This window comes from Cygnus atratus, chromosome 26, assembly GCF_013377495.2.
Source record: "Cygnus atratus isolate AKBS03 ecotype Queensland, Australia chromosome 26, CAtr_DNAZoo_HiC_assembly, whole genome shotgun sequence".
Classification (NCBI taxonomy): domain Eukaryota; kingdom Metazoa; phylum Chordata; class Aves; order Anseriformes; family Anatidae; genus Cygnus; species Cygnus atratus.
Genome location: NC_066387.1, coordinates 1459129 through 1481267, shown reverse-complemented (window position 1 = coordinate 1481267; position 22139 = coordinate 1459129). Strand labels below are relative to the sequence as shown.

The 22139-nt window shown below is 48.4% G+C and overlaps 1 protein-coding gene across 1 annotated transcript; it reads left to right on the top strand.

The window, feature by feature from the left end:
* The first annotated feature begins 394 nt into the window (after positions 1-394).
* SLC25A42 (solute carrier family 25 member 42) lies at positions 395-21350 on the top strand. The gene is made up of 8 exons (XM_035569815.2): positions 395-467; positions 9378-9500; positions 11115-11226; positions 13528-13553; positions 14400-14566; positions 15201-15317; positions 15815-15966; positions 16369-21350. Exons 2-8 carry the CDS (start codon positions 9417-9419, stop codon positions 16692-16694), a joined length of 984 nt encoding a protein of 327 aa, XP_035425708.1. The 5' UTR covers positions 395-467; positions 9378-9416; the 3' UTR covers positions 16695-21350.
* Positions 21351-22139: the final 789 nt, after the last annotated feature.

The window sequence follows — 22139 nt, the reverse complement described above, 5'->3', positions numbered from 1 at the left end:
CGGCTCTTTCGGACTTTGGGAGGGCAGAGAAGCGGCGCTGCCCCTGGGGACCGGGGGTGGGGGGCGAGGCACCGCGCTGCCCTGCAGGACCAGGGGCCGGGCAGGACACCCCGCCAGGGAGGACGGGGGGGCAGCCGGGGACCATCCTGCACACCCCAGGCCCCTCAAAGCGCTCCCAGGCGCTGCGCGGCGCCCTGCGCGCTTTCCGCGCCGCCACCTGCGCGCGTTTTGCGCTGGGACCCGCGCCCCGCCCCTCCACCCGCAGCCCAACGCAGCCCGCCTCCCATTGGCCTCCCGCCGCGCCCGTCAGCCACCTCTCGGCCACTCGGCTCGCGCGGCACCTCGGCCCCTCGGCGCTGATTGGCTGCCCGGCTGGAAAGGCCCCGCCTCCTCCGAAGCCCTGCCGGGGGTGGGAGGGGGGAGGAGGCCTGGCGGCCGGGAGCAGAGCGCGGTCGAGCCGAGCCCCGGTGAGTGCGGGCCGGGAGCGGGGCCCCCGCACCCCGCTGCCGGGTCCCGGATGGGCCCTGTCCGCCCGGCTCCGCGGCCTCGAGGCCCGGGCAGGGCCGGGGGGACGCCGGTTGGGTTTCGCAGCTTCTGCGCCCCGTGGGGACGGGGCGGGGGCTGCGGCCGTCCTGCGGCGTGAGGGGGTCCCCGGGGGGCTGCGGGGGTCCGGGGGGCTGAGGGGGTCTCGGGGGGGCTGCGGGGGTCCGGGGGGGGCTGCGGGGCCGGCCCCGTTACCCCCTCACCCTTCTACCCCCTCCCTTCCCGGCCCCGTTACCCCCTTGCCCTATTACCCCCCGGCCCCGTTACCCCCCCCCAGCCCCGTTATCTCCATTCCCCCCCCTCCCGGTGCCAGGCGGGTGCCTGAGGCGAGCTCCTCGCAGGCTCCGCTTCTCCTTCGAAGCCCTTGGGTGGAAGCCGGGCTCGGGAGGGCACGCTCGCGTCTCCAGCTGCGCCCTTGGATGTGAAAAATGGTCGGTGTGGGGATTTCTGCTCCTCTCGAGCAGGTGTGGAGCCGACAGCGCCAGGTGTTTCTGCTGTGGGGTGGATGTCACAGGGCACAGGAGGCGATAAACATGGACCTCGGTGCCTTCTCGCTTTTATCCCACTCCAGCGTAAGCCAGAAGTTGCAGAGTGGGGTGATTTTCCCCTGTCAGGGGGGACCCCCCTTCACATTTGGGGATGGGAGACACGGCTCGGGTTGGGTGAAGCCGGAAGGCGAGAAGACCCGTGGCCAACGCTGGAGGTTGTGGCATCTTTGCGGCGTAACCTGCTGCGCCACCAGCCTGGCACCTGGTTCCCCCATCACTTAATTGACCTAAAACCTGTGTTCCCGTGAAGGTTGGAGGAGGTGGAGCTGCGTTTGGGTTTGCCTGGCTGTCCCCTTCCCGGTGGCTGTGAATTTACAGAGGGTTTGGAGCCTGCCGTCACTTGGCTCTTTTTGGTTGGATTCCCGTGCTTCACGCACGTTGAGTGCAGAGCTTTTTCTGGACGCTGTGTGCTTTTTGCGACGTGTTTTTGCGTGTGGTTTGGTGGATTTAGAGCGTTGGAAAACATTCTGGTTTTTAAGTGCCTCTGGTTTGGGAGAAGGGTGTGCGTAAAGGAACAGGAGAGACGTCTGTGGGTGTTGCAAAACAGCTGCGGGAAGGGAGACCAAGTAATAAGGGTACCAGCGGGTCGGTGGAGTCACACCAACAACCTGTGGGTGAGCGTGCTTAAAAATAATCCTGGGGTTGGGTGTCCAGAATGCCAGGGCTGGGTTCTGGCTAACTCTGAGCATCCTTACCTACATCCCACTAGGGCTGTGAATATTGAACACAAGTTAAAATCATCATTTAGGATCTCTGAAGGCTGGTCTGGAAGAGAGCTGCCGTGGAGGGGGGACGGGACGGGACTGTCCTTGGTGTTGGATTTCAGCAGGAACTCTCTGGCCCCAGTGATTGCTTCGGGCAGGGGAATTTCAGCTCCCGATAGCGCCGTGGGATGAGTCAGGAGCTGCAGTCATCTCTTTTTGCTTGACCTGCAGCTGTAGCTTGTGCGTTGGCTCAGGCGGGCCCAACCGAGAACGCGCGTTTTTGGGTATGTTTACCCAAATGAACCTTTGTTTGGAGAGGTCACCTAAAATGCAAGGCGGGCACCGCTGCGGCCTTGGGTGTGTGGTTACCTGATGAAGCAGATGGGCTCGGTACAGGTCAGGCGGGTTTGCTGTCAGAAAAAAAGCTCACGACCCAGAAAGGACTTTCTTCGAGTGACTTTGCTGTTTGTTGTATGAAGATGCATTTAGGTTTACACCTTCCTTACGTGAAACCGATGCCAGTGCTTCCCACCGCAGTGTTTTCCGTTTTCCAGATGCTATATAAATCTTCCTGGTGACCGTCTCATGAGGGGAGATCACTTGTTACGGAAAGGCGAACTGAAATGCGAACAACTTACTCCAGGTCACGAGAAAAAACGAGTGCTGGAGGACTGCTCTGCTCTCTAGTTACAGTTTAAATCTGCTCCTCCTTGCTGTTGAGCAATTAATGATTAATGATGAAGGTGTGTCGGTGTCATGGGAGGGTTAGTGCTGCTAGTCTAACAACCTCAATCGAAATGTGCAGCGCCCTGAGCAGAGGGATGCTCAGCTCTGCCTCAACTGCTTGTATGCAAGAGGTGACCGCAACAGCGGGGTGGGGCTCATGGCCTGGCATGACTCCGATAGTCGATGCGGAAAGCGTTGAGGTTAGCAAATGTCACCTGCTTGGGACGCTTGTGGCTTCTTCTTAATGATGGAAGATGTCAGTTCATTCTGTTTTCCACATGTGTTTTAAAACATCAGGATTTTAGAGCGGAGACTGTAATTATCAGTTACTGTATCGAAATAGTTCCTGGCAAAGATAGCTCATTTTGTTGCTTGTGTTTCAAATAATCTCAGTTTGAGTTCAGAAATTTTGACTCTGCTGGGATCTGGCGCTTTGGGACCTCATGTGCCTGTTTTATTTGTTTGTTTACTGCCTTCTGTTTCTAAAGGGAGGCGATCCCTGCCTGACAAAAGGAGTGGATTCAGCAGAAGGCCTCAGCCATTCAGTCCCCTGCAGATAAAGCGGTTGTCTGCCTTGCAGATAAGAGCTGGGCTTCGGGTTTTTGGCTGTGGAGAGCATTGTCGAGGTGTTCCCAGCAACAGTCGTCTCTTACAAACCGAAGAATGAGGCACTGTTTTTTCTTGCCAAGATTTTCTCTGTTCGTGGCTCATGCATTCGTTCCAAGCTTAGTTCAAGACGTGAATCTCTTAGACTGCTGTGAATAGCCAAGCTGCCCTCGCTAGCAGAGGTTTAGATATTGCTCCTCAGTGTTCAGCAACTGCCTGGAGTCAGGTAATCTAAAACCATGCAAAGAATTTGTATCTTCATCCTGTTTTACTGGCAGCTTTGAGTCCTCTCTGGCTGAGGGAGGGAGGAGGAGCATTCGTTTTGTACTTTGGAGCTAAGAAAGCATGTGAAAAATTAAACACTTCCAGATACTGTCCTTTGGTGAGTCTTTTAATTAGATTGTCAATGATTCTTTAAAGTCATGCTGACAGTTTCTGTACAGGCCTTTAAAGGAAAAATGCAACGGACTACTCAGAGCTAATGTTTTGGGATCAGATTTATATGCAACTGCAAGATGAATGTGACTGAAGAGAGCTGAGTCTGCAGGGCATATCTGGTTTTGATTTTTAATGGCTTAATCAAACTGGAAGGCAAAGATGGACCTCAGGGGGCCGTCTAGTTATAGTTCATCCCCCTCTTCTGAGCGTTCCAGCCCTTTTTTCTGTGATTTTTCTGAGATGCTTTTGCTCCAAGGGTGAATTTAAGGCTGCAGTAATCTCAGCTCTTACCACGTCTCTTTCTCTGTCAGGCTCAATTGCTCAGTTTAACAATCGAAGGCAACCTAATTGAGTGACTTCCCTGGGTACTGTTTAACTTCAGCCTGCCTGGGAAAAACGTGTGAAGATTTCTGCGGGAACCCTCTCGGTTTTCTCTTTTTTCCCCCGATTTAATTATATGCTTTTATCAAGTGGCGTTAACAACGCAATAAAAAAGGAAAACTAAGGAACTGGATAGCTCCGGAGTAATGCGAGAAGCTGACGTGTCTGAGGGGGGTTGTCCCAGTGACTTTACCTGCGTGGAGTCGATCAGTGCGCTGCCCCAGAGGTGAGCTTTGGCAGGGGGGTTGCACCCGGTGATCTCTTGAGGTCCCCTCCAACCCCTACGATTCGGTGATTCAGCTGTGACATCGGGCTCGTGCAGTGCCTGTGGGCTGGAAGTGCGACGGGTGCCGTGCAGTCCACAGCAATCGGTGTGTTCCTTCTCGAGGAGGACATCGTCTGGGGAACCACGTGTAAGAGAGGTTTGAATGTTCGTGTATCAGAGGCAGAGCAGAAATCCTGCTGTTATTACTAGGCCTTTAGGAAGTATAAGCAAGTGAAAACCTAAAGTAACTGTCTTCGTTGTACTATGGGCAATGAAGTACTTCACTTTGAATTTATCTGGTTTGAATTTATTTGGTTTAATGCAAAATTTGTCTCGTTTTTGTGTCATTCCTAAGTCCGCGTGCGTTGCAGGTCCTTTTCTGGGATGCTTGATGCACTCTGTGCTGGTAAACTCGTGAAGAGCTCCGGGCTGGAAGCCACGTGGATGCGGTGGTTGCAGAGATCCCTTTTTACTCTTCACGTTTTAATGGCAGGAACCTGCTGCCAGGGCTGCCGTAATCCTCCTGCATTGCAAGCTGTCTGCCCACAACTCCCAGTCGGTGAATAAAAAAATGCTGCGAGCTCCTGGGTGCTGCTTGCTTTCTGTCCTCAGGAGCAGGTAACAATCCGCGTTTTTGGTGGCGATTGGAGAGAAGTGGGCAGCAGGGCTGAGGTTCTTCTGCCTGTCTCATGAATGGAGTGCATTTCGTGTGGCACAGAGTCATAGCAGCTCTTGGCTGCTGAAGTGGTGTGGTTTTACCTTTACCTGGCTGTCAGGGCACTCCCATGTCCAGCGCTCTGAACTCCTATTGTAATTGCTGCTGGGGTTGTCTGAGCAAAAAGCAAACATTTCTTAGAAAATAGCAGCCGTTGGCATTCAGATAGCTGCTGGTGATGACTGTTTGCTTTGCAATCTATCTGCTGTTCTTGCTGGATAGATGACATTCTTTCAGAAATCTTAGTGTTTTGTGACAGGTCTAAATTCCACCGGGGAGTAGCAGACAAACATGTTTTTTTGGTAATGACACGTTGCCAGCCAGTCTCTGGGCTGGGTGCCCAGACTTCTGCTGTTTTCTGCCTGCCTACTATTTTCTGCCTGCCTACTACTGTGAAAACCGTAATGACTGGGGCTGCTCTTGCGGTTAAGGCATTTTGCTATAAACAGGTAGTTTCAGGGCTGCCAAAGGTGCTGGCAGAACGGGAGCACCGTGGAGAGGATGAGGAGCGCGACGTCCTCCCGGCCAGCTGGGAGTTTGGTGCAAAGCCCGGCCCTGCACCTTCCTCTGCCTGCTCTTCCTGCAGGTTTTTGGGGCTGAGCTGCTGCAGGAACGTGCGTGCCTACCTGGCAAAACACATAAAGGAGGGATTTGGGGCTGGTCGTGTCGTAGTGACGTGAAGTCCGACTTCTAAATAAGGTTTAATTGTGAAATAGGTGAATGCATGATGAGCTGCAAACCTTCTCTTTAGCGACGTGATCTTAATTTTGAACGCCCTAACTGGAGAACTTGGGCTCGATCCTTGGTTGTGATGCTGGTCTCTGAAGCGCCTTGGCTCTTCTGATGAGAAACTAATTATCTGAAGGCTGTGTAATTTCAAATATGATGCTGTTGTAGCTATTTCATTCGAACATGATTGGATTCACAAGTGACTTGGAGAGCTGGAGTTGTTTTTCTCTGAATCCCCCCCTGCTTTGGGCAATGAGCTGGCACCTGCCTGTAAGACATTCTTCCTAGTAGGTTGCTTTTATCATCTGAATAACTCGATTCTGTCTTGCCTGTCCTTTTAATCAAAATCACCACCAAGAAAAGTAGAATGTCTAACTTGTCAGCGAGTCAATTTGACAGCTTGATTGAACTTGTTCAGGTATTCATTAAGTGCCGCTAGAGAGAGCTGGGAGAATGGGAAGGGAAGGCTAACAATGCTCCGGTTTTTAATGTGCAGAGCATATTCTCTGCGTCTCGCGGTATGCAGAGAATGGAACTTGTTTTAGCACACAACTGCTCCTGCAATTGCCAGGGTCCGGGCAGCGTCTCTAGAAAGAGTCCCGAGGCTCAAAGGACGATCAGGAAAGAGTCCATTGCAGCGAAGTTCGTCGGCTTGTCTAAGGTGCCGCCGCCAGAAGGGAGGGCTTGAGCTTTCCTCTTTTGCAACTTGGTAAATAAGCTTTAATCTGTGCCTGCGAGTTAGCACGGCTGAGTTACAGGCAGCATTTTGTGGTGGAGTTGAAACTGGATGCCAGAGTAGGTGCTTTGTGCTTTCAATAAACTCTCGTGAGCTTTGTTGTAAAAACAAGGTGTATGTTACTCATGAAACCTCTTTAACTCTTGAACCTGCATTCGCCAGCAGTTTTCCTCTCTGATTATGCATTCTTTAGGGGAATGCTTTGCTCTACAGCTTGTATGAGGAGTCTGGCTACAGATATGTGACACAGACTCGTGTAACTACAATATAAATAACACAGAAGCGTGGTATAAAAAGCCAATCTGATCTGCAGCTATTTTTTCTTGTTTCCCTTGGCTTTGGAAGTGTAAGTAATGGCTGCGTATGGGTCTATACAAAATACAAAGATCTTAAAAATGTCCAGCTGCTCCGGATTGGGTTTCTGTAGATTACTTAATGAAGGAGCCTGATATATATATATATGTGTGTGTGTGTGTGTGTGTATATATGCAAGATAATGTCTGGTTTCTGATGGCTGGGCCCTACAGATTCACAGTGAAACTTAAAAGCAGAGTTCTATTCTCTGTCTCTGATGTGCATCATTAGTCGTAACAGCCAGGATTTGGTTAATAACAAAGTCAGAATCCAGCCCAACTCCAAAATAAAATATTGTGTTGCTTTGAAGCGAGCAAATGGGACTACAAATAATAAATACTGCTTTTGTGCTTCTGCATTTAAGGCTCTGCGAGTTCAGGGCTTATATTCCTGTAGAACACGTGGGCAGTTTTAATGTGTAAAACTGAGCATATAGACAGGTGTTTGTAAATCAGGGCATCAGACACTAAAAATAAAGAACAGAGCAGCTCTGAAGAGTATCAAAGAGAATATTGTCGAGTAAATGGATATCATCTTTACAGACGTGCATGTTCTAAAATAGGTCCAGGCCTCATAATAGCAGCTTAGTATTTGAGATTTCCTTTTAGTCGTCTTTCTCAATCATCTTCCAAAATAACATCTTAAAACAAAGTTGTAGATTGCATTCCTAAGCTCTTTAGCATGAGTTCTATTTTTATGGGTTTATTTTTGGTAGAGATAAATCTGATATTGTGACCTACATTTCTTTTTTTGAAATAGCTGGGGATAACATCTCTGCCTGTGATTTCTCTCAGGCTTTTGCTGAAAGACATCACTTTACAATAAATTTTCCAGGTTCATGAGATGAGAAGGAAAGGAAATAAGCGGAGACAGTAATTAGGAATAGTCAACAGACTGTGTTCTTCAAAATAATTTAATGAAGTGCTTTTTTCTGCAGTGCTACGAATCATCTTCGCTCCTGAGCCTTACAGGAATTTTAGTTCACAGTCTGATGTGACCAGGCGTCCACGATAGAACTCTTCAGGTGCAAATGGCGATGCCGTTTAGGTCGTGCTTCGGACTATCAGATGTTATCTTTCATTAAAACCTTGAGTTATTACTCTCTGAGCAGCATCCTGAGAGCTCCTCTTTTTGAAAACACCCTCAGGAGTTGTAAGCACGTTGATAAGTGTCTTTCCAGAGCTCTAGCAAGTGATGTCTGCTATTAAAGATACCCAGGCGTGTTTGTCCTCCCTTGGAGTGAGCGCGTGGGTCATGCCTAGCTTCATCATCACAAATTGGTCATGCACGAATACAGACAGAGCTGATCTGGCTCTGGCTTTCCGTTAATATCTCCGCTGCAACCAAGGGGTTTTGAAAGTGAAGTCTGGCACTAATTTATGAGAGCGATGTGGGGGGGGAAAAATAGGTCAGCAAGTATGAAAGGTGCTGACAAGCATATAACGTCTCGAGATTGTTAAAAAGGAAAGGAAAAAAAAAAAAGGTCTTGAGACGGCCTTTCCAAGTAAGCAAGCTGTTGTGCCTCGGGTTTCCTAGGCATCAGATGGGGCAGAGGTGAAGCAACTTGCTGGAGGACACGCAAGAAGGCTGTGCTAGAACCGGGGAGCAGTCGGGGAATTGAGATTTCCTAATAGCGCATTCCTTGAAAGGAAGCTAAAGATGGGGAAAAGGGGCTGTTGGAGCGGTCTCGTCACTTAGAAAACTGATCTTTGTAGTTACGCCCCGTTTGTGAATAGACTCAAAACGGGGAGACTGGCTTTCTGTGCCAGCTCAAGTTTTTCAGGCTTTAGCCCTTTCCTTTCTGCATAACTCAGGATGAAAACTTGCGTCAAAAAAGCAGAAATACTAGAAAGCCAGATGCCAAAGTGCTAACACTTTAAATAGAAGCTATCTCTGCATTTATGCTCTGCAGCTAAGGTTAGACTGACCTTTCCTTTCACGAGACAAACGAGAGCTTGTTTCGCAGCGAGAAACATCTGTGCAAACCACGCTGTCTCACTGGCTACGAGCACACGTGCACTGCAGCTGGGAGAAAAGGAGTTCTGAAGTCACCGCCGCGCTGCTCTCAGTCAAATCGGCACTGTCATCAAAATAGCCCTTATGGCACGTGTGAGGCATTGGAGCTATCTGCTCCTTAAAATAACCTCCAGTTGCTTATGGCAGGCTTTCTGGATGGACTGCTGTGACGACTTCTTCCATTTTCCAGGCCCGGGTTTTAAATTTCAGTATGTCTTCTCCAATATCTGAATGATCTAGAGCAGGCAGAATGGGCAGCGACCAAAATCCTCCCTGTGAGCATTGGAAGAGGGCAGAACAGGATCTGTTTCTTTGCTCCTAGAAACTGTGCATTTGATTTTGAATCTTGCAGCTGAGTTCCTTAGGGAGTGAAAAGAGCGAATGTGATCAATGGCACGGTTCTTAGATAGCACCGAAGCACCTTCCTCCCCCAGTTCCCCTCACACACATCCTTGCACCTCTAAGGAAGGCTCTTTTGGGAGCTTGGGACTGGGGTTTTCCTGCTGAAAATGGCCCTGTGAGTCAGTCACCCTTCCTTCCTGCCCAGGTTTTCTTGTTACCGGGGTATTCGCTGCTTCTGACGCTAACGCTTGCTTTGTTCTTGTTTTCAACACAGGAGCCGTAGGTCTCCTGCCCGCTTGTAAGTGCAACTGGTATGGGTAATGGTGTGAGAGAAGGTCAAGTGGATTTCAAACGGCAGGATGTGGAGCCAGTTGCATCAACTCATCTTCCTTCAGAGGTAAGAGCACGGGGTTTGGGGATGCATGCAGTGGGGCTGAGAGGAGAGCTGGGTGGCTGCTCTAAAGGAAGCATCTCAATGAGATTTGAGCTGCAGAGTCCTGAAAGAGCTGCAGTGTATGTACAAGCCCCGTAACGTGTCACTTGGGCTTTCTCTGAGGACAGCCAAGTGGCTCCAGCCCTCTGGGAAGAGGCTGGGCATGGCTCGGAGCTGACAGGCAGGCAGGGCTGTGTTCCTTGTTCAAGGTTACGTCTTGTTATGTCTTCAGTGGAAGAGCTGGGAAGAGAGCCATAAGCATTGCTTTCCTGCTCTTGTGTTAATAAGCTCCTGTTAGAAACACTGGGAGAGAAAGTTGCAGTGAACCTTGCTCTGGTTTAGATCAGGGTTTCTGCTCGTGTGGAATCGCCTCGCTAGAGGTGTGAGGCCAGAACTTGGGCTGAAGTTCACACAGCGCTGCCTGTGTGTGGCTAACCTTGCATTTGGCACCCAACAGGCAGAGACTGGACAGGAAAATTGAACTGAACCATGTATTTCTGTAGTAAAAATTAACTTTTTTTAGCTGGGAAGCATTCTGAGGGGGTAAAAATAAAAAATAAATAAATAAATAAATTGTTAACTCCTCTATGAAAACACAAAGCATATCAAAAGTTAACATTCTTAAACCCGGGCTTGACTTGTCTTTCAGTCCGTAACCTTCACGGTGTTAGATTTCAAGTCATTTACTTGCTTTCTGCCCATGTGTTATGAGAAGATAGCTGCTTTATAAATATGAGCTGTGGCAGGAATGTCAATAACAGAAACGCTTCCATTCCATTTATCATAGTAGGAAGCCTGTCGTGTTTTATTCCTGGGATCTGGGGGACAATGTGTGTTACTAGAAGGGCAAAAGAGAAATTTAACTTCTGTACATGGCTAAATCATGAGCAGCTAGTGACTTAGCTTTTAGAAATCCTTAATAAGGAGAAAACGGTGCTTGTGAGAGGTGGCAGACCTTGGAACTTGGCATTTTGGCAGGCAAGTCTGAGCTTTGTTCTTAATGAACTGACCAGGAATTTATTGTGCTTGGAATTTGCCATTTTGAAGGGAATGTTGACATTTCCAAAATCCTGGCATTGATTTTTAGCTGTCTCAAGTCTTTCATGAAGAGATTTTGTCTGAGAAATGGAGTAACTGAAAATGGCCGGCTGCTGGTCCTTGTCTGTTGAAGGGAAGCTAAAGCAAGAGCCATAAAGAATATTCTTGGTCCTTGGCAGAGGAAAGAGACCTCTTTAGTTGAGTGTTGAGAAGGTTTTTTTTTTTTTTTTTTTGCTTTTTTGAAAAGCACTCCTACCTGCGTTGGCAGGTAGAGAACATTCCCATACAGGGCTGGAAGGGATGGGGAAGTTCTTGCAAACAATGTGACAGAACAATTCAGATGCATTTCTGGGGACACAGTGCAACGAGTGTCCGATGGCGTTGCTGTACCACAGAGTTTGTTTGCTCATAGGACTTAGATTGCAGGATAATGTGGGTGCACACACCTGAGTTTGGCTCATCCATGTCCTTGGGTGGAGGTAAATATTACAACTTTTGTGTAGGATCATCCGTGTCACGCTAAACAATACTTTGCTCCAGGGTGTCCAGGAGCAAAAGAAGGTTCTCAACTCCCTGATGTCTGGTGCATTGGCTGGTGCTGTTGCTAAAACTGCAGTAGCTCCACTGGATAGGACGAAAATCATGTTTCAAGGTAAGTCCTGCTGGCTTTTGCAAAATACTCTTACTTTATTGTTAGCAGAATCCAAACCAGCACCAAACCTGTGCGGCCAGCCTGTCTTGCAGTGCTTCGACCTGCAGAGACCTGGCAGGATGCAGACAGAATAGCGACATTACCACAATGAATCGAGTCTGGAAACCCATTGTTTGATTTTTTTTTTGGTAGGATTATTGCAGATGTTAATCAGCTGTTCATCTGGACCATGCTCCTGGATCCAAGTCAGCAGGGGTTTTGCTATTTCAGTGTAATGCGGGTGCACGTACTGCTGGTTGGAGGCAGATGACTGTGGCTTGTGAGCATTGGGTGGCCGTGTGCCTTCTGTGACATAAGGCAGAGCTTTGGAGTGCAGAATAAACAGACACTGGAAAGGCTGCGTTTGAGGGGATTGTTGGTATCATTTCACATTTCTGCGCTTGTTCAACTTGGAGAAATAATTTCAGGAGGGAAAAGGAGCAGTGTAAGGGGATGTGGTGAAACTGGAAGGATGCAATTGAGCTGTTTGAGTTTCCTGCTGAAGGCTGGATGCCAGGCTGTGCCTGCTCGAATGTGTGCAGTCTTCCCTAGTAAGAGTTGCGTTGTATTCCAGCTCAATTGGTTTGGTTAGAGTTGAGGTTAATTATGAGAAGTGCTGCGAGAGACAATGAGGCTGGCATACCTAGCTTTGTATTACAAAATGCTTTTTGGAGCCCACAAACTTAGTGTGTAACTGAAAATGATATTCAGCTGATGGGAATAGGAAATTCTCATGCATTTAGTGGGGTTTGGGGTTCAACCCCATCATGGGTTCTTTTCAGTTCCCTGTTTCAGTGCAGGAGCCATCAGCTACGTTGATTGTCCCAGGGGGAAGGGTGCAGACGGTTGATGCAGCAGACGTTTTGTGAGGCCAAGAATTCTAAATCTGGTTGCCATCCCAGATTGAACGAATTGGGTAGGTTTACTCTAATCCCTGGATGAGATTTAATTTTAAATTGACTTTCGTTTGACATGATTTTCGTTCTTGGCATAGCAGGGGCCGAGGTCTGGAATGGAAGGGATATAGATCAGGGCGTTAAAGCTGTGGGGAGCTAAAGCCTCGGGTGGGTGCAGGCTGGGATTGCGTCTGCGACCAGATGCTTGTGCAACAGTGAGGACGTGCTGTGCTTTCTCACCAGAGCAGGCACCGTAGTTCATCTAAGGCTGGAAATGTCAGGATCAGAGGTGAGATGGAAACTGCAGAATTAGGGTGAGTCAACAGCTGTCCGTGTAAATCACCATTAATATGCACAGGCCTGAGTGTTATAAAAAGACCTGTTTGGTTTGGCCCATTTAGCTTGTTGCAAAGGCTATGACTAAAAATTGCCTGTTTTGACCAACTTTTTGTTATCTAATGGATTTCCTACTCTTGCTGTTGTAGAGGTTTTTGTTACAGGCCCTCTTCACAGAAAGGGAAGAGGGAAAGCATCTTTGGGTCGTGTGAGCTAGGAAGGTCCTTGGTCGAGAGAGTGAAGGATTTTCCTGTGGGAGCTGGGGAAAAGATTTTTATTCCATTGCAGAGTCAGCTGCAAGTGGTCATTGAGGTGTTTTTAGTTCTTTAAAAAAAAAAAGTTTGAATTGCATAAAGGAGCAGCATGGTGAAAATGTATTTGCATGTGATTGTTTGATACACTTGAGAGGTTACAAGTCTCAAAGGAGTTTGAAAGAAACTGCAATAGACACTTAATTGGAACCACGTTTCATTAGCGTTGCTGTTCGGGTTTTAGCCTGGGTTTTCTTCCTGCAGTAGGAATGTTACAAAACAGAGCTGCCGTACGCCAAACAAATCTTGCTTCCAAATGCCTTGTGTATTACATAGTTAAAGAGATGCTGTCAATTTGAATGGATGCAAGAAAAGAAACTGAGCATTCATCTGAGTTTTGTTAGGATGAAACCATTGTTGCATGGAGCCTCGCTAAACAGACCCGCTCTTGGATGGATTCTGGCATTAGTCTGGAACCTATGCATGGAAATGCTCTACTGAAATCAGTTATGGGTGTTTCTTTTTTTTATTACAATTGTTATTTACTACTTTTAATGCTTTAAGAAGTGAAAAACTGAGCATTTCCATAAAAGTAGGCGGGAAAATGAACTCATCTGCTAAAGTGTATTTGGGAAATCTTTTTTCTTTGTTATAAAGAATCTTTATTTTTTTTATTGCGTTCATTCTTTTGCTTTTATTTTTATTCCTTACATATCTGTATGGTTTCTTTGATCAATCTAAATGTATCGCAAGCCCTAATACTCACTTTTTCTTTTTAGTGTCTTCAAAAAGATTCTCTGCCAAGGTGAGGTGATGTGTCTGTCTCCTGTTGACCTGAAGTGTTTAATTAATGGTAGTAATAGACCTGAAAGCACCTTTTGCTTGTATATAACATCCTTGTTTGAGTTTCATTAGCAACACTCATAGTGAAAGAGCACAGAGGGCTGGAAACAGTATATAATACTTAATAATTATAATACTGTTGAGGACAGCACTCTTTCTTGTTAATGTTTTTGCCCAGTGCCAAGCACTGAAGGGCCTCAGTCCTCATTCGTGCTCCAGGTTCTACCTGTGACGTTACAGTAAATGTGGCTCCGCTCCAAGCTGTATTCTGCTAGGAATTCTCCTCTAGTGGTTGCTTTCTCTCTCTCAGCCACCACTGGGATTGTTTCAGAATATATAGGAAACTTGAATCTGGGAGCTGATTGCAGTCGTGGCTTGCTGGATGTTTTGTTGCGTGTGCGTTGCAGATGTTCCACGTGTGCTGTGCTAATATGTGTAATCCAAATGTTTCTGTCTTATGCTAAGAGGATTAATTTGGGTTGAAAAGTGGGTTTGTGCATCATCAGTCCAGCTCTTTGCTTTGCCCTCAGAGAGAAAATGAAGATGTCGTGAATGTGAAACTCTGTCTTCCTAGCTCCGCTTGTTTTTTGCTCTAACGTAGCTGATTCAGTCTCCCTAGAGCAGAGGTTTTAGCCGTCTCTTTCTGGAGTCGGGGTTGTGAGTGTAAGCAGCTGATACCAGCTTACTGAGGTTGTGGGGGGAAGGAGGATTTGGAAAGGTTAAGCTATAGGGTCACCTTTTCCCCCTCTATTGTTTGGACTCCTCTTATCATGATCTCCTGCTCTGACCTTTGATCCGTTGCCTGCAGGAAGCCTACAGGCTGATTTATCGCACCTACCTCAATGAAGGCTTCTGGAGTCTCTGGCGGGGGAACTCAGCCACCATGGTCCGTGTGATCCCTTATGCTGCCATTCAGTTCTGCGCGCACGAAGAGTACAAGCAGCTCCTGGGGAGTTATTACGGCTTCCAGGGAAAGTAAGATGCAGCATGGCTTTGATCCTTGCAGAGGAAGTTGGAGCAGTTTGTGGGACCGTAGGTCGTAGGGAGGGAGCACGTTTCTCTGCTGTTTGCAGGCTTGCTGAGTTGAAAGCTGTTGGTACAGAGTTGTGCCAGCTTCTCTCGTGATAGGTTTGCAGAACAGGGCGTGTGAGGGGGCTGAGCAAAAGGCTTTAGTCTTGCACAGGGGAGATACTGGTGAAAAGACCCTATTTTCTAGAGGCATGAGCAAGAAGTGGCCTAGACATTAAGTTAGCGCTTCCCTGTGCTGTGAGTGGGCAGGCAAAACAAAGAGCTTTTCTTTGCAGGAGAAGCAATGAGATCCAGCCTTGTGCTGTTACCTGAGCCCTTTTTCTATGTGCATGTGGACTGAGCCTCTTGCTCTTGGGCATGTAGTGTCTGAGACACCCCCAAGTCAGGCTTACTGTCCTCTAAGGCCTCAGTCCTGAATAGCCGTGGCAAACCACAGCAGCTTCACCCCATCCCACCCCAGCTCTCTTCAGTACACAGGCATAGGGATTCAGTAGCTGACAGAGTAGAGCCATGCTGAAAAGCCACATAGCGTTACCAGCTCCAGGTGATCTGTTTGGTCTCTTCTCTCACCTTACTTTAGAGCGCTGACACCCTTTCCTCGATTCATTGCTGGCTCTCTGGCAGGCACAACGGCTGCCATGTTAACCTACCCCTTGGATATGGTCCGTGCTCGAATGGCTGTCACGCCGAAGGAGATGTAAGTGCCTAATGAAAGCAAGTATTAGCACCATGAACAAATGCAGAATTTTCTTTTAAGGTCAGATGACTTTTTTTTTTCCCCATTTTCTGGGTCACTTCTTGCTCGGAGCCTTTGGTGTAATAAACCTGTTACTGTGTGGGTCTGAGCACTGATGAAATGACCAGAGCCCTGGTTAGTTCTGGGACTGGAAGGAGATGGAAACTCAAAAACCTCACTAGAAAAACCGATTTGTTGGCCTGCTAGGAGGCCAGCTGGCACAATGCCTCTGGAAGAGTTCTAATAGACAGGATAGCACATTGTGATAGGGCTATAGGAGAGCTTGTGACTGGCTTCTCCATTTGCAGACAGGCTTCTGAAATCCTTTCTGAGCTGTCTGATGAGCTCAGAGCTGAATTAATTAATTGTTGATCCTTCAGAAAGTCCTGTTGGAAATATGACCCGAACGTGCAGGCACTAACTAGCGCAGATTTGGTTTTCCTGTGTCCACGTGCTAGGTACAGCAATATTGTTCATGTCTTCATCCGAATATCCCGAGAGGAAGGATTGAAGACGTTGTATAGAGGATTTACACCAACCATCCTTGGAGTGATTCCATATGCCGGGCTTAGCTTCTTCACCTATGAGACGCTGAAGAAACTACATGCAGGTAAAAGCAACTTTTTCTTTGCTTTCAGATGAAATGGTGTAGGCTTTTGGCCAATTAGGGGTGTTTGAATTCAGTGGTGTAAGTCCTTTTCCCGGCCTTGAAGCCAATTGCTAAATTCTGTGCTTGCAGAGGATGCCTTGTGCCTCCCTCTTGCCAATTCCAGACTTTTGAAGAAAGCAAGCTGCAAAAAAGTAGGAGTTCCATCTCGCACCTCCTTGTTCCTCTGCAAGTCCTGACTGCAGAATGGATTTGGTTATATCCCAAATCAGCTAACTTCCAAACTGGGAACGAAATCTCAGGGGCTCTGGTGCTCAGTCCTCTCTCTGGCTCCCAGCCCACTTGACCTTAGTCATGTGCTTATTGTGAGAAGCTTTCCACCCTCTGCTACTTTCTCTTTCCCAGATCACAGTGGGAAATCGCAGCCATCGCCTCCGGAGCGGCTTCTGTTTGGTGCCTGTGCAGGCTTGATTGGCCAGTCGGCTTCCTACCCCCTGGATGTGGTGCGCCGACGAATGCAGACGGCGGGGGTTATGGGACACACGTACAGTTCCATCCTTCTCACCATGCAGGAGATTATAAGAGAAGAGGGACTAATCCGTGGCTTGTACAAAGGACTCAGCATGAATTGGGTCAAAGGTCCAATTGCAGTGGGAATAAGCTTCACGACCTTTGACCTGACGCAGATCCTTCTCCGTAAATTACAGCACAGCACTAATGTTGAAAGGTAGTAGCTTAATCCCCACAGCCCTGGCTGGAGAAAAGTACAACACGTGTAGAAAGAGCAATGCTAGTGTTCCCTCACTTTGTACGTGCTCTCCTGCAGTTGAGAACTTTTCTTTCTTGTTTGTTTGTTCACTTTGTGGTGGTGGTGTTTTTTTTCATTTTTTTCCCTTTTTTTTTCTCTTTAACGAGCCTCTGTGTTGTTTGGAAACCTCAACCTGAAACTAACCCTTTCCTAAAAGAAGTTCTTCTTACCGTTCTGTGGACCTGTGTCCTCTAGAGTAGCTGCCTCATCCTTCTGTCTTATTCTTTGATACCAGGAGTGGAGCCTCTCAAACAAACACATGCTGCTGCTGGCTCCTCACCTGGTCTCTGTGGGCAGGTGAAGTGGTGGATGATGAAAGAGAGGACTCGGTGCTGTTGGAGTGAACTCCTGAATTTGGGAAGTGACTGCTACTCCTGGTAGGCAGCTCTTACTGCACACGTGTTAGCTGGAGGCAGTCTGCCAAGTGCAATATTCCAGTTAATCTGTGGGGAATTCCAGATTCCTCTGACCTGTAAGCATGGGTCTCTGTAAAGCAGGACACAGCAGGATTTAACAGGTCCGGGTCACTTCTTTTGTTCTGGATGTTGAATGTGAGCTGTGGCTGGAAATGCTGCCCTTTTTCAAATGTTCTTCTCATTTCTGGGTTGAGTTGCATAAAATATCCCTTGCTTGCAGTGTCCTTCCGAGATTACCAAAGACTGTAGACAGCAGGGGAGGAAAGTTCTGAGCAGTTTTGTAAATCAAATTCTTATGTTTGTCAGTGTCATTGACTAGGGGCTGTGCCTGGATTCGCAAACTGGATTGAGTTGAACTGCAGTAGTGCTTTCGGGCCATCTGCACCCTTCCATTGTTGTCATGGTCTTAAAGGCAGCATTTTCTGAGGGATTTGGCAGGCTGTGCCCTAGACGAGAAAAAGAACTGTTACATACTTAAATTCCGAGCAGTTATATCTTTCAGTATTATTGTTGCTGCTTTATGTGTTTTGCAAGAACAAACATCTCAAAGATGCACGTGTGATGCAGATCTAGCTACCCTGAAAGGCTGTTTCTGTCTGGTGAAGGCAGCCTAGTAGTCACCTAAAGCTGCTGGCCCTGCTTGCGAACAACCGTGTTGTCATTTGCCTGCTGTGTAGGTTGCGTCAACTCCGTTCGTTAATCCGTACCTGAGCCCACTTGGTTTTGTTCCTGGAGTTCTTCTGGACCAACTGTGTCCTCAGGAGAATGGGCTCCACAGTCAGTATTGACCCCTCAGAAATGAAATATAGTGCCAATCGTTTCCAGTTGCAATTTGAAAATGAATGGTAAAGTACCTTTCATTGTTTCTATTTCAAGTCAGGCTTCAGAGAAATGGAGATTTGAGGGTGGTTTTGTTTTATGTTCCATTCCTGTATTAAATTTGGAGTGCAAGAGAGGTCACAACAAGCTTTAGACTTCTCTGCGAATCCGATTCCACGAGCCAAGATTAAAAATCCCTTTCCAGCTGATATAGTTCATGTAGAGGGGAGATAACATACAAAAGAAAAATAAGGCATAATTTAAAAGCTGTTCTTCTCTGGTGTATATATTTTAGTCATTGTAGTTCGAGCCTTGTGTCACGGCTTTATTAATGGGAATGGAGGTAATTGCACAATTGGTAGAAATAGCTTTCTCCTTTCTTTTGTCTTTGCACTTGTTCTTTGGAGCAGAACTTGCTTCTAATGCCAAATATTTCCCTAGGAATCGAGCACCTGTGCTTCCATTTTGTGGTCATGGTGGAGAGTCAGCATTCTGAAGTATTAGCATGCGTGTTGATCCCAAAACATGGGGTCAATCGTACTTTAAATGGTTGTGGATGGGCGGGATATTAACCTCAGTAATTTCTGCCTCTAAGCCCACAGATGATGATTTCCCTTGTGAAACTTGACTGCAGTCACTGATTTACCTTGTAATTAACGTTAGGTGTCGTCATAAGAGTCTTCAGAGATGGTAGCCATGAAATCTGTATATTTTTTTGCTCCCGTTGTTAATGGAAGATTATCATCTGTTTTCTTCATTTGGGTGTGAAAGGTTTAGTCCTTCGCAAGAGCTCTGATTTCTTTTCTCCAATGGAGAAGCCAATTACTTCTGCTCTTGTCTTTCTCTTGTTTGGCCCAGGGAGGAAACACGAAGGCAGTTGCATCCTACCACAAAAGTGAGGTACAGACCAACGAGGAGAGTCAGTGGTTGACTGTGTGTACGTGTGTATGCGTGTCCGACTGTGAGTACAATCCATGCCAAGTTCTCTCTCAGCTTGGAGGCTGCTGGTTCAAGGCACGGCCCTTTCTGCACAGCTGGTGGGTACTGTATGAACAGGAAAGGGGGCAGAATTGTGGCGTCCAAGCTTGAGCAGGCTGCTTTGCTCCCAGTACGGTAGGTCATCGGAGGCAAGCGCAGCAGACCTTGTCTTAGGAGGTGTTGAGCATCGCTGAACTCCTGTGGCAACAGAGGTGGCTTAATTCCTCCTGGGTTCTAAGAAAGGATTTACACTGGATGACTAGCCTCTTGTTTGGGACCGAACAGGAGGACGGATTTGCACGGGGTACCTTCTGCCACATCAGGAGTGCAGCTGATGTGTTAAATGAACAGGAAGCCTGGGGAGGAGACAGCTCCTGGCTGGGTGGCCCTGGCATTGCCCCCCTTGCACCACGAGTGCGGTGCGGGTGGCTCGTCTAGAGCCTGAGGACCCTGAGCTGAGAATCGAGACCTGAAGTACAGCCAGGCTCGGAAGTACTGAGCTGAGAGAAGCTGTTCTTTAATTAGCAGCTGCACCTGATTTTAATTCAACGAACTTTTAGCCAAACGTGGTTTTCCAAGTTTTACAGGCTGAGCGCTCATTCAGAGAGAGATCTGAATTCAGTCTGTAATGGTTTTGGTGCTTTTGTTTCTTGGGCAAAAGAGTAACTGTGTTACTGCTTTGGGCTGTTTTAAATAGCTTTTTTTTTTTTTATCTGATTTGAATGTAGAAGAGGAGAAACGGAGTGTTCTCTTCCCTTCTCTTAATCCTTGCATGAATTGTGACGTGTTCCAGATCTCTGTGCTGCCTGGAATGAGTGCCTGAGGAGTTTCGGGCATGGTGATTTGGAATGGGAAGGTGCCTGTGGTGTGCTGGCAAGGAAGGTCTGTTGCCTTTAGGTCTGAGAAAGAAGACAAGTCTAGCAGGAATATCCTCTAGTCCTTCTTTTCTTTAGGACTACTTTACTACCACAAATTCTGATTTTTTTTTTTTCCTTTTGCTCTTCTCAGATTCCTTGCTTTTATTTTCAACTCACGTATCTTAATTTTCTCTAATGCATTACTGCCAAACATTCATTCGTGCTTATTTTTTCTTGTCCATTCTCCCTTTCTTCCTGATTCTGCACCTTTAGTCCTGCACTAGCACTTCGAGAAAATCAGGTCCAATGAAATGCATCCAAAATGACAAAACGGCAGTTTTGATAGCGATCCCTGAAACAGCCCAACGAGGCTTTCTGCTCACCGGCAAGGATGCCTGTGTTTGGGGGCAAGAAGTTAAAGGCACTGGGTAATGGGGCAGGAGGCTTTTTGAAAGGTTCTTGAATTAATTGGCCGGTCTAGCGCCTTTCCTTCTCCACATGCTTGAAATGCTGCTTGTCATTTCCTCTGTCGGTACCTCCACGTGATGCTCACCGTGCTCTGTGACGGTGGCTGCTTGCTGGGTCGGCGGCTTGGGGAGAGCTTGTACTTCTGGAGGCTCGGAGGGTCAGGTGAGGAAAGTTCAGAGGTGGGACCTGAGCTGGCTTCTTGCAGACCCCTTTGCCCTGCGTTCCCTGCCAGTTCCCCGGGAGGACAGGCTGGGTGCTGGTGGGACCGTGGTGGAAGGATTGGGAGAGGAATCACAGCCTCCTGAGGCACAAAGTCACGGCCAGCCCTGGGATGGGTGGCATGGTGTAGCACTGGTACTCGATGAGAGCTCTTCCAGAGCAGTTCCCTGCCTTCTCTGGAAGAATTGTGGTACTTCTGTTTTTGTAGCCTTCCACCGAGAAGGACTCGAGCACTGTCATCTTCACTCTGTGGTGTCACGAACACAAAAGCAGGTGAGGCACGAAAGGAAACTTTGGGCAGAAGCACTTTGGCGAGCCTGAGCGAGTCTGGTGCCAGTTCCAGGCAGGCAGGAGGGGAGGCAAGGCCGTGCAATCCTTCCTGTGCCCTTTGTGCAGTGTCTGACCGCGTACTCGGGCTCTGCAGAGAGCCAGGGCACGTCACGGACCCTCCCTGACCGGACTGGGCCAGAGAAAAGGAGGTGGCCATCCTACAAAACAGCCTTTTTATTGTAGGGGCCGCTTCCTCCCGCTCCCCCTGCCTCCCCCTTACACGCCGTGTGATGCAGGGTTTCCCAGCACTGCTCACTGCCTGTGTGGTCTATGCATATTTTAGCACAAACACTGTTAAATGCCTTTTGTCGGGACGTGTCCTCACCATCGGCGTGTGTGTATGTGTGTGCGCGTGTCAATTTGGACTGCTTTTCTTGGATCTGGAGTTCTATTTTATTGCAGTGAAGACACTTTGTTATATATAATGTTTATATATTTTAAGATTTGTGCCAAGAGAGGATGTATATTTAATAAAAAATCTAATTGACTTTGCAGGCTCTTTCCGGGTGTCTCCTAGCGTACTTCGCTCATCAGGGAGAGGGGTCCGGCACACACGGGTGGGTTATCGAGGGATTAACCGCGGGGGTGTCGTGGCTGGGGGTTCTTCTTGTGGGACCAACCATTTGCCTGGCCCCGCAGGTCTCCTGTGCGTGGGGCTCCCTTGGAAGCGCACGCCTTGGTGCTTGGGGTCACACACGTGTGGCTTCGTGTGGAAGCAGAGGGGTGAGCAGCTCTGGAGCTGTTTTAAAGCCTTTGCTGGCCCCGTCCCCAGCGCCGCGGTGTGGGACGGGGACGGATGTGCAATGGCAGCAGGTGGCACTGTCGGCTTAGGCATGGCCCGGCGGCTTCCCCGAAGTTGGGGTCCCCTGGCTGCTGCTCAGCCCTGCTCAGCTCTTGGGGCTTTCAGTGCTTTCAGCTGCGTTTCAGGTCTGGTGTGCTCTCGTTGCGAGGGAAAGGTCTCGCAGCGGGGACAGATCCTGCCCTCCGCACTCCCTGCGAGGTGGGGCCGAGCTGATGTCCTGGCTGCATCCCCAGGGAAGCAGAGACCTGGAGGCCCTGAGACTTGCACCAAACCTTGCAGGGAGCCTGCGGCCGAGCTGGAGAACAGCCCTTGTGCCGCTCTGTCCCCATCCACCTTCTCTGGACCAGCTGCTCCTGCTGGCTGAGGTGAGCATCTCCACCAGGCTGGTTTGGGCCACGCGGTGAGCTGTGCGTTCGCAATTTCCTGCTGCCCCAAGCAGGAGCAGCTCTGCAGGACGCAGGCGGTAATGAGGGGATCCC

What these genes read in the sequence shown, in the direction of transcription:
- SLC25A42 (XM_035569815.2), top strand. Translation starts at nt 9,417, where the DNA reads ATGGGTAATGGTGTGAGAGAAGGTCAAGTGGATTTCAAACGGCAGGAT. An exon ending in CAACTCATCTTCCTTCAGAG is followed by an intron (nt 9,501 to 11,114) that starts GTAAGAGCACGG and finishes ACTTTGCTCCAG; the next exon opens with GGTGTCCAGGAGCAAAAGAA. An exon ending in TATTACGGCTTCCAGGGAAA is followed by an intron (nt 14,567 to 15,200) that starts GTAAGATGCAGC and finishes ACCTTACTTTAG; the next exon opens with AGCGCTGACACCCTTTCCTC.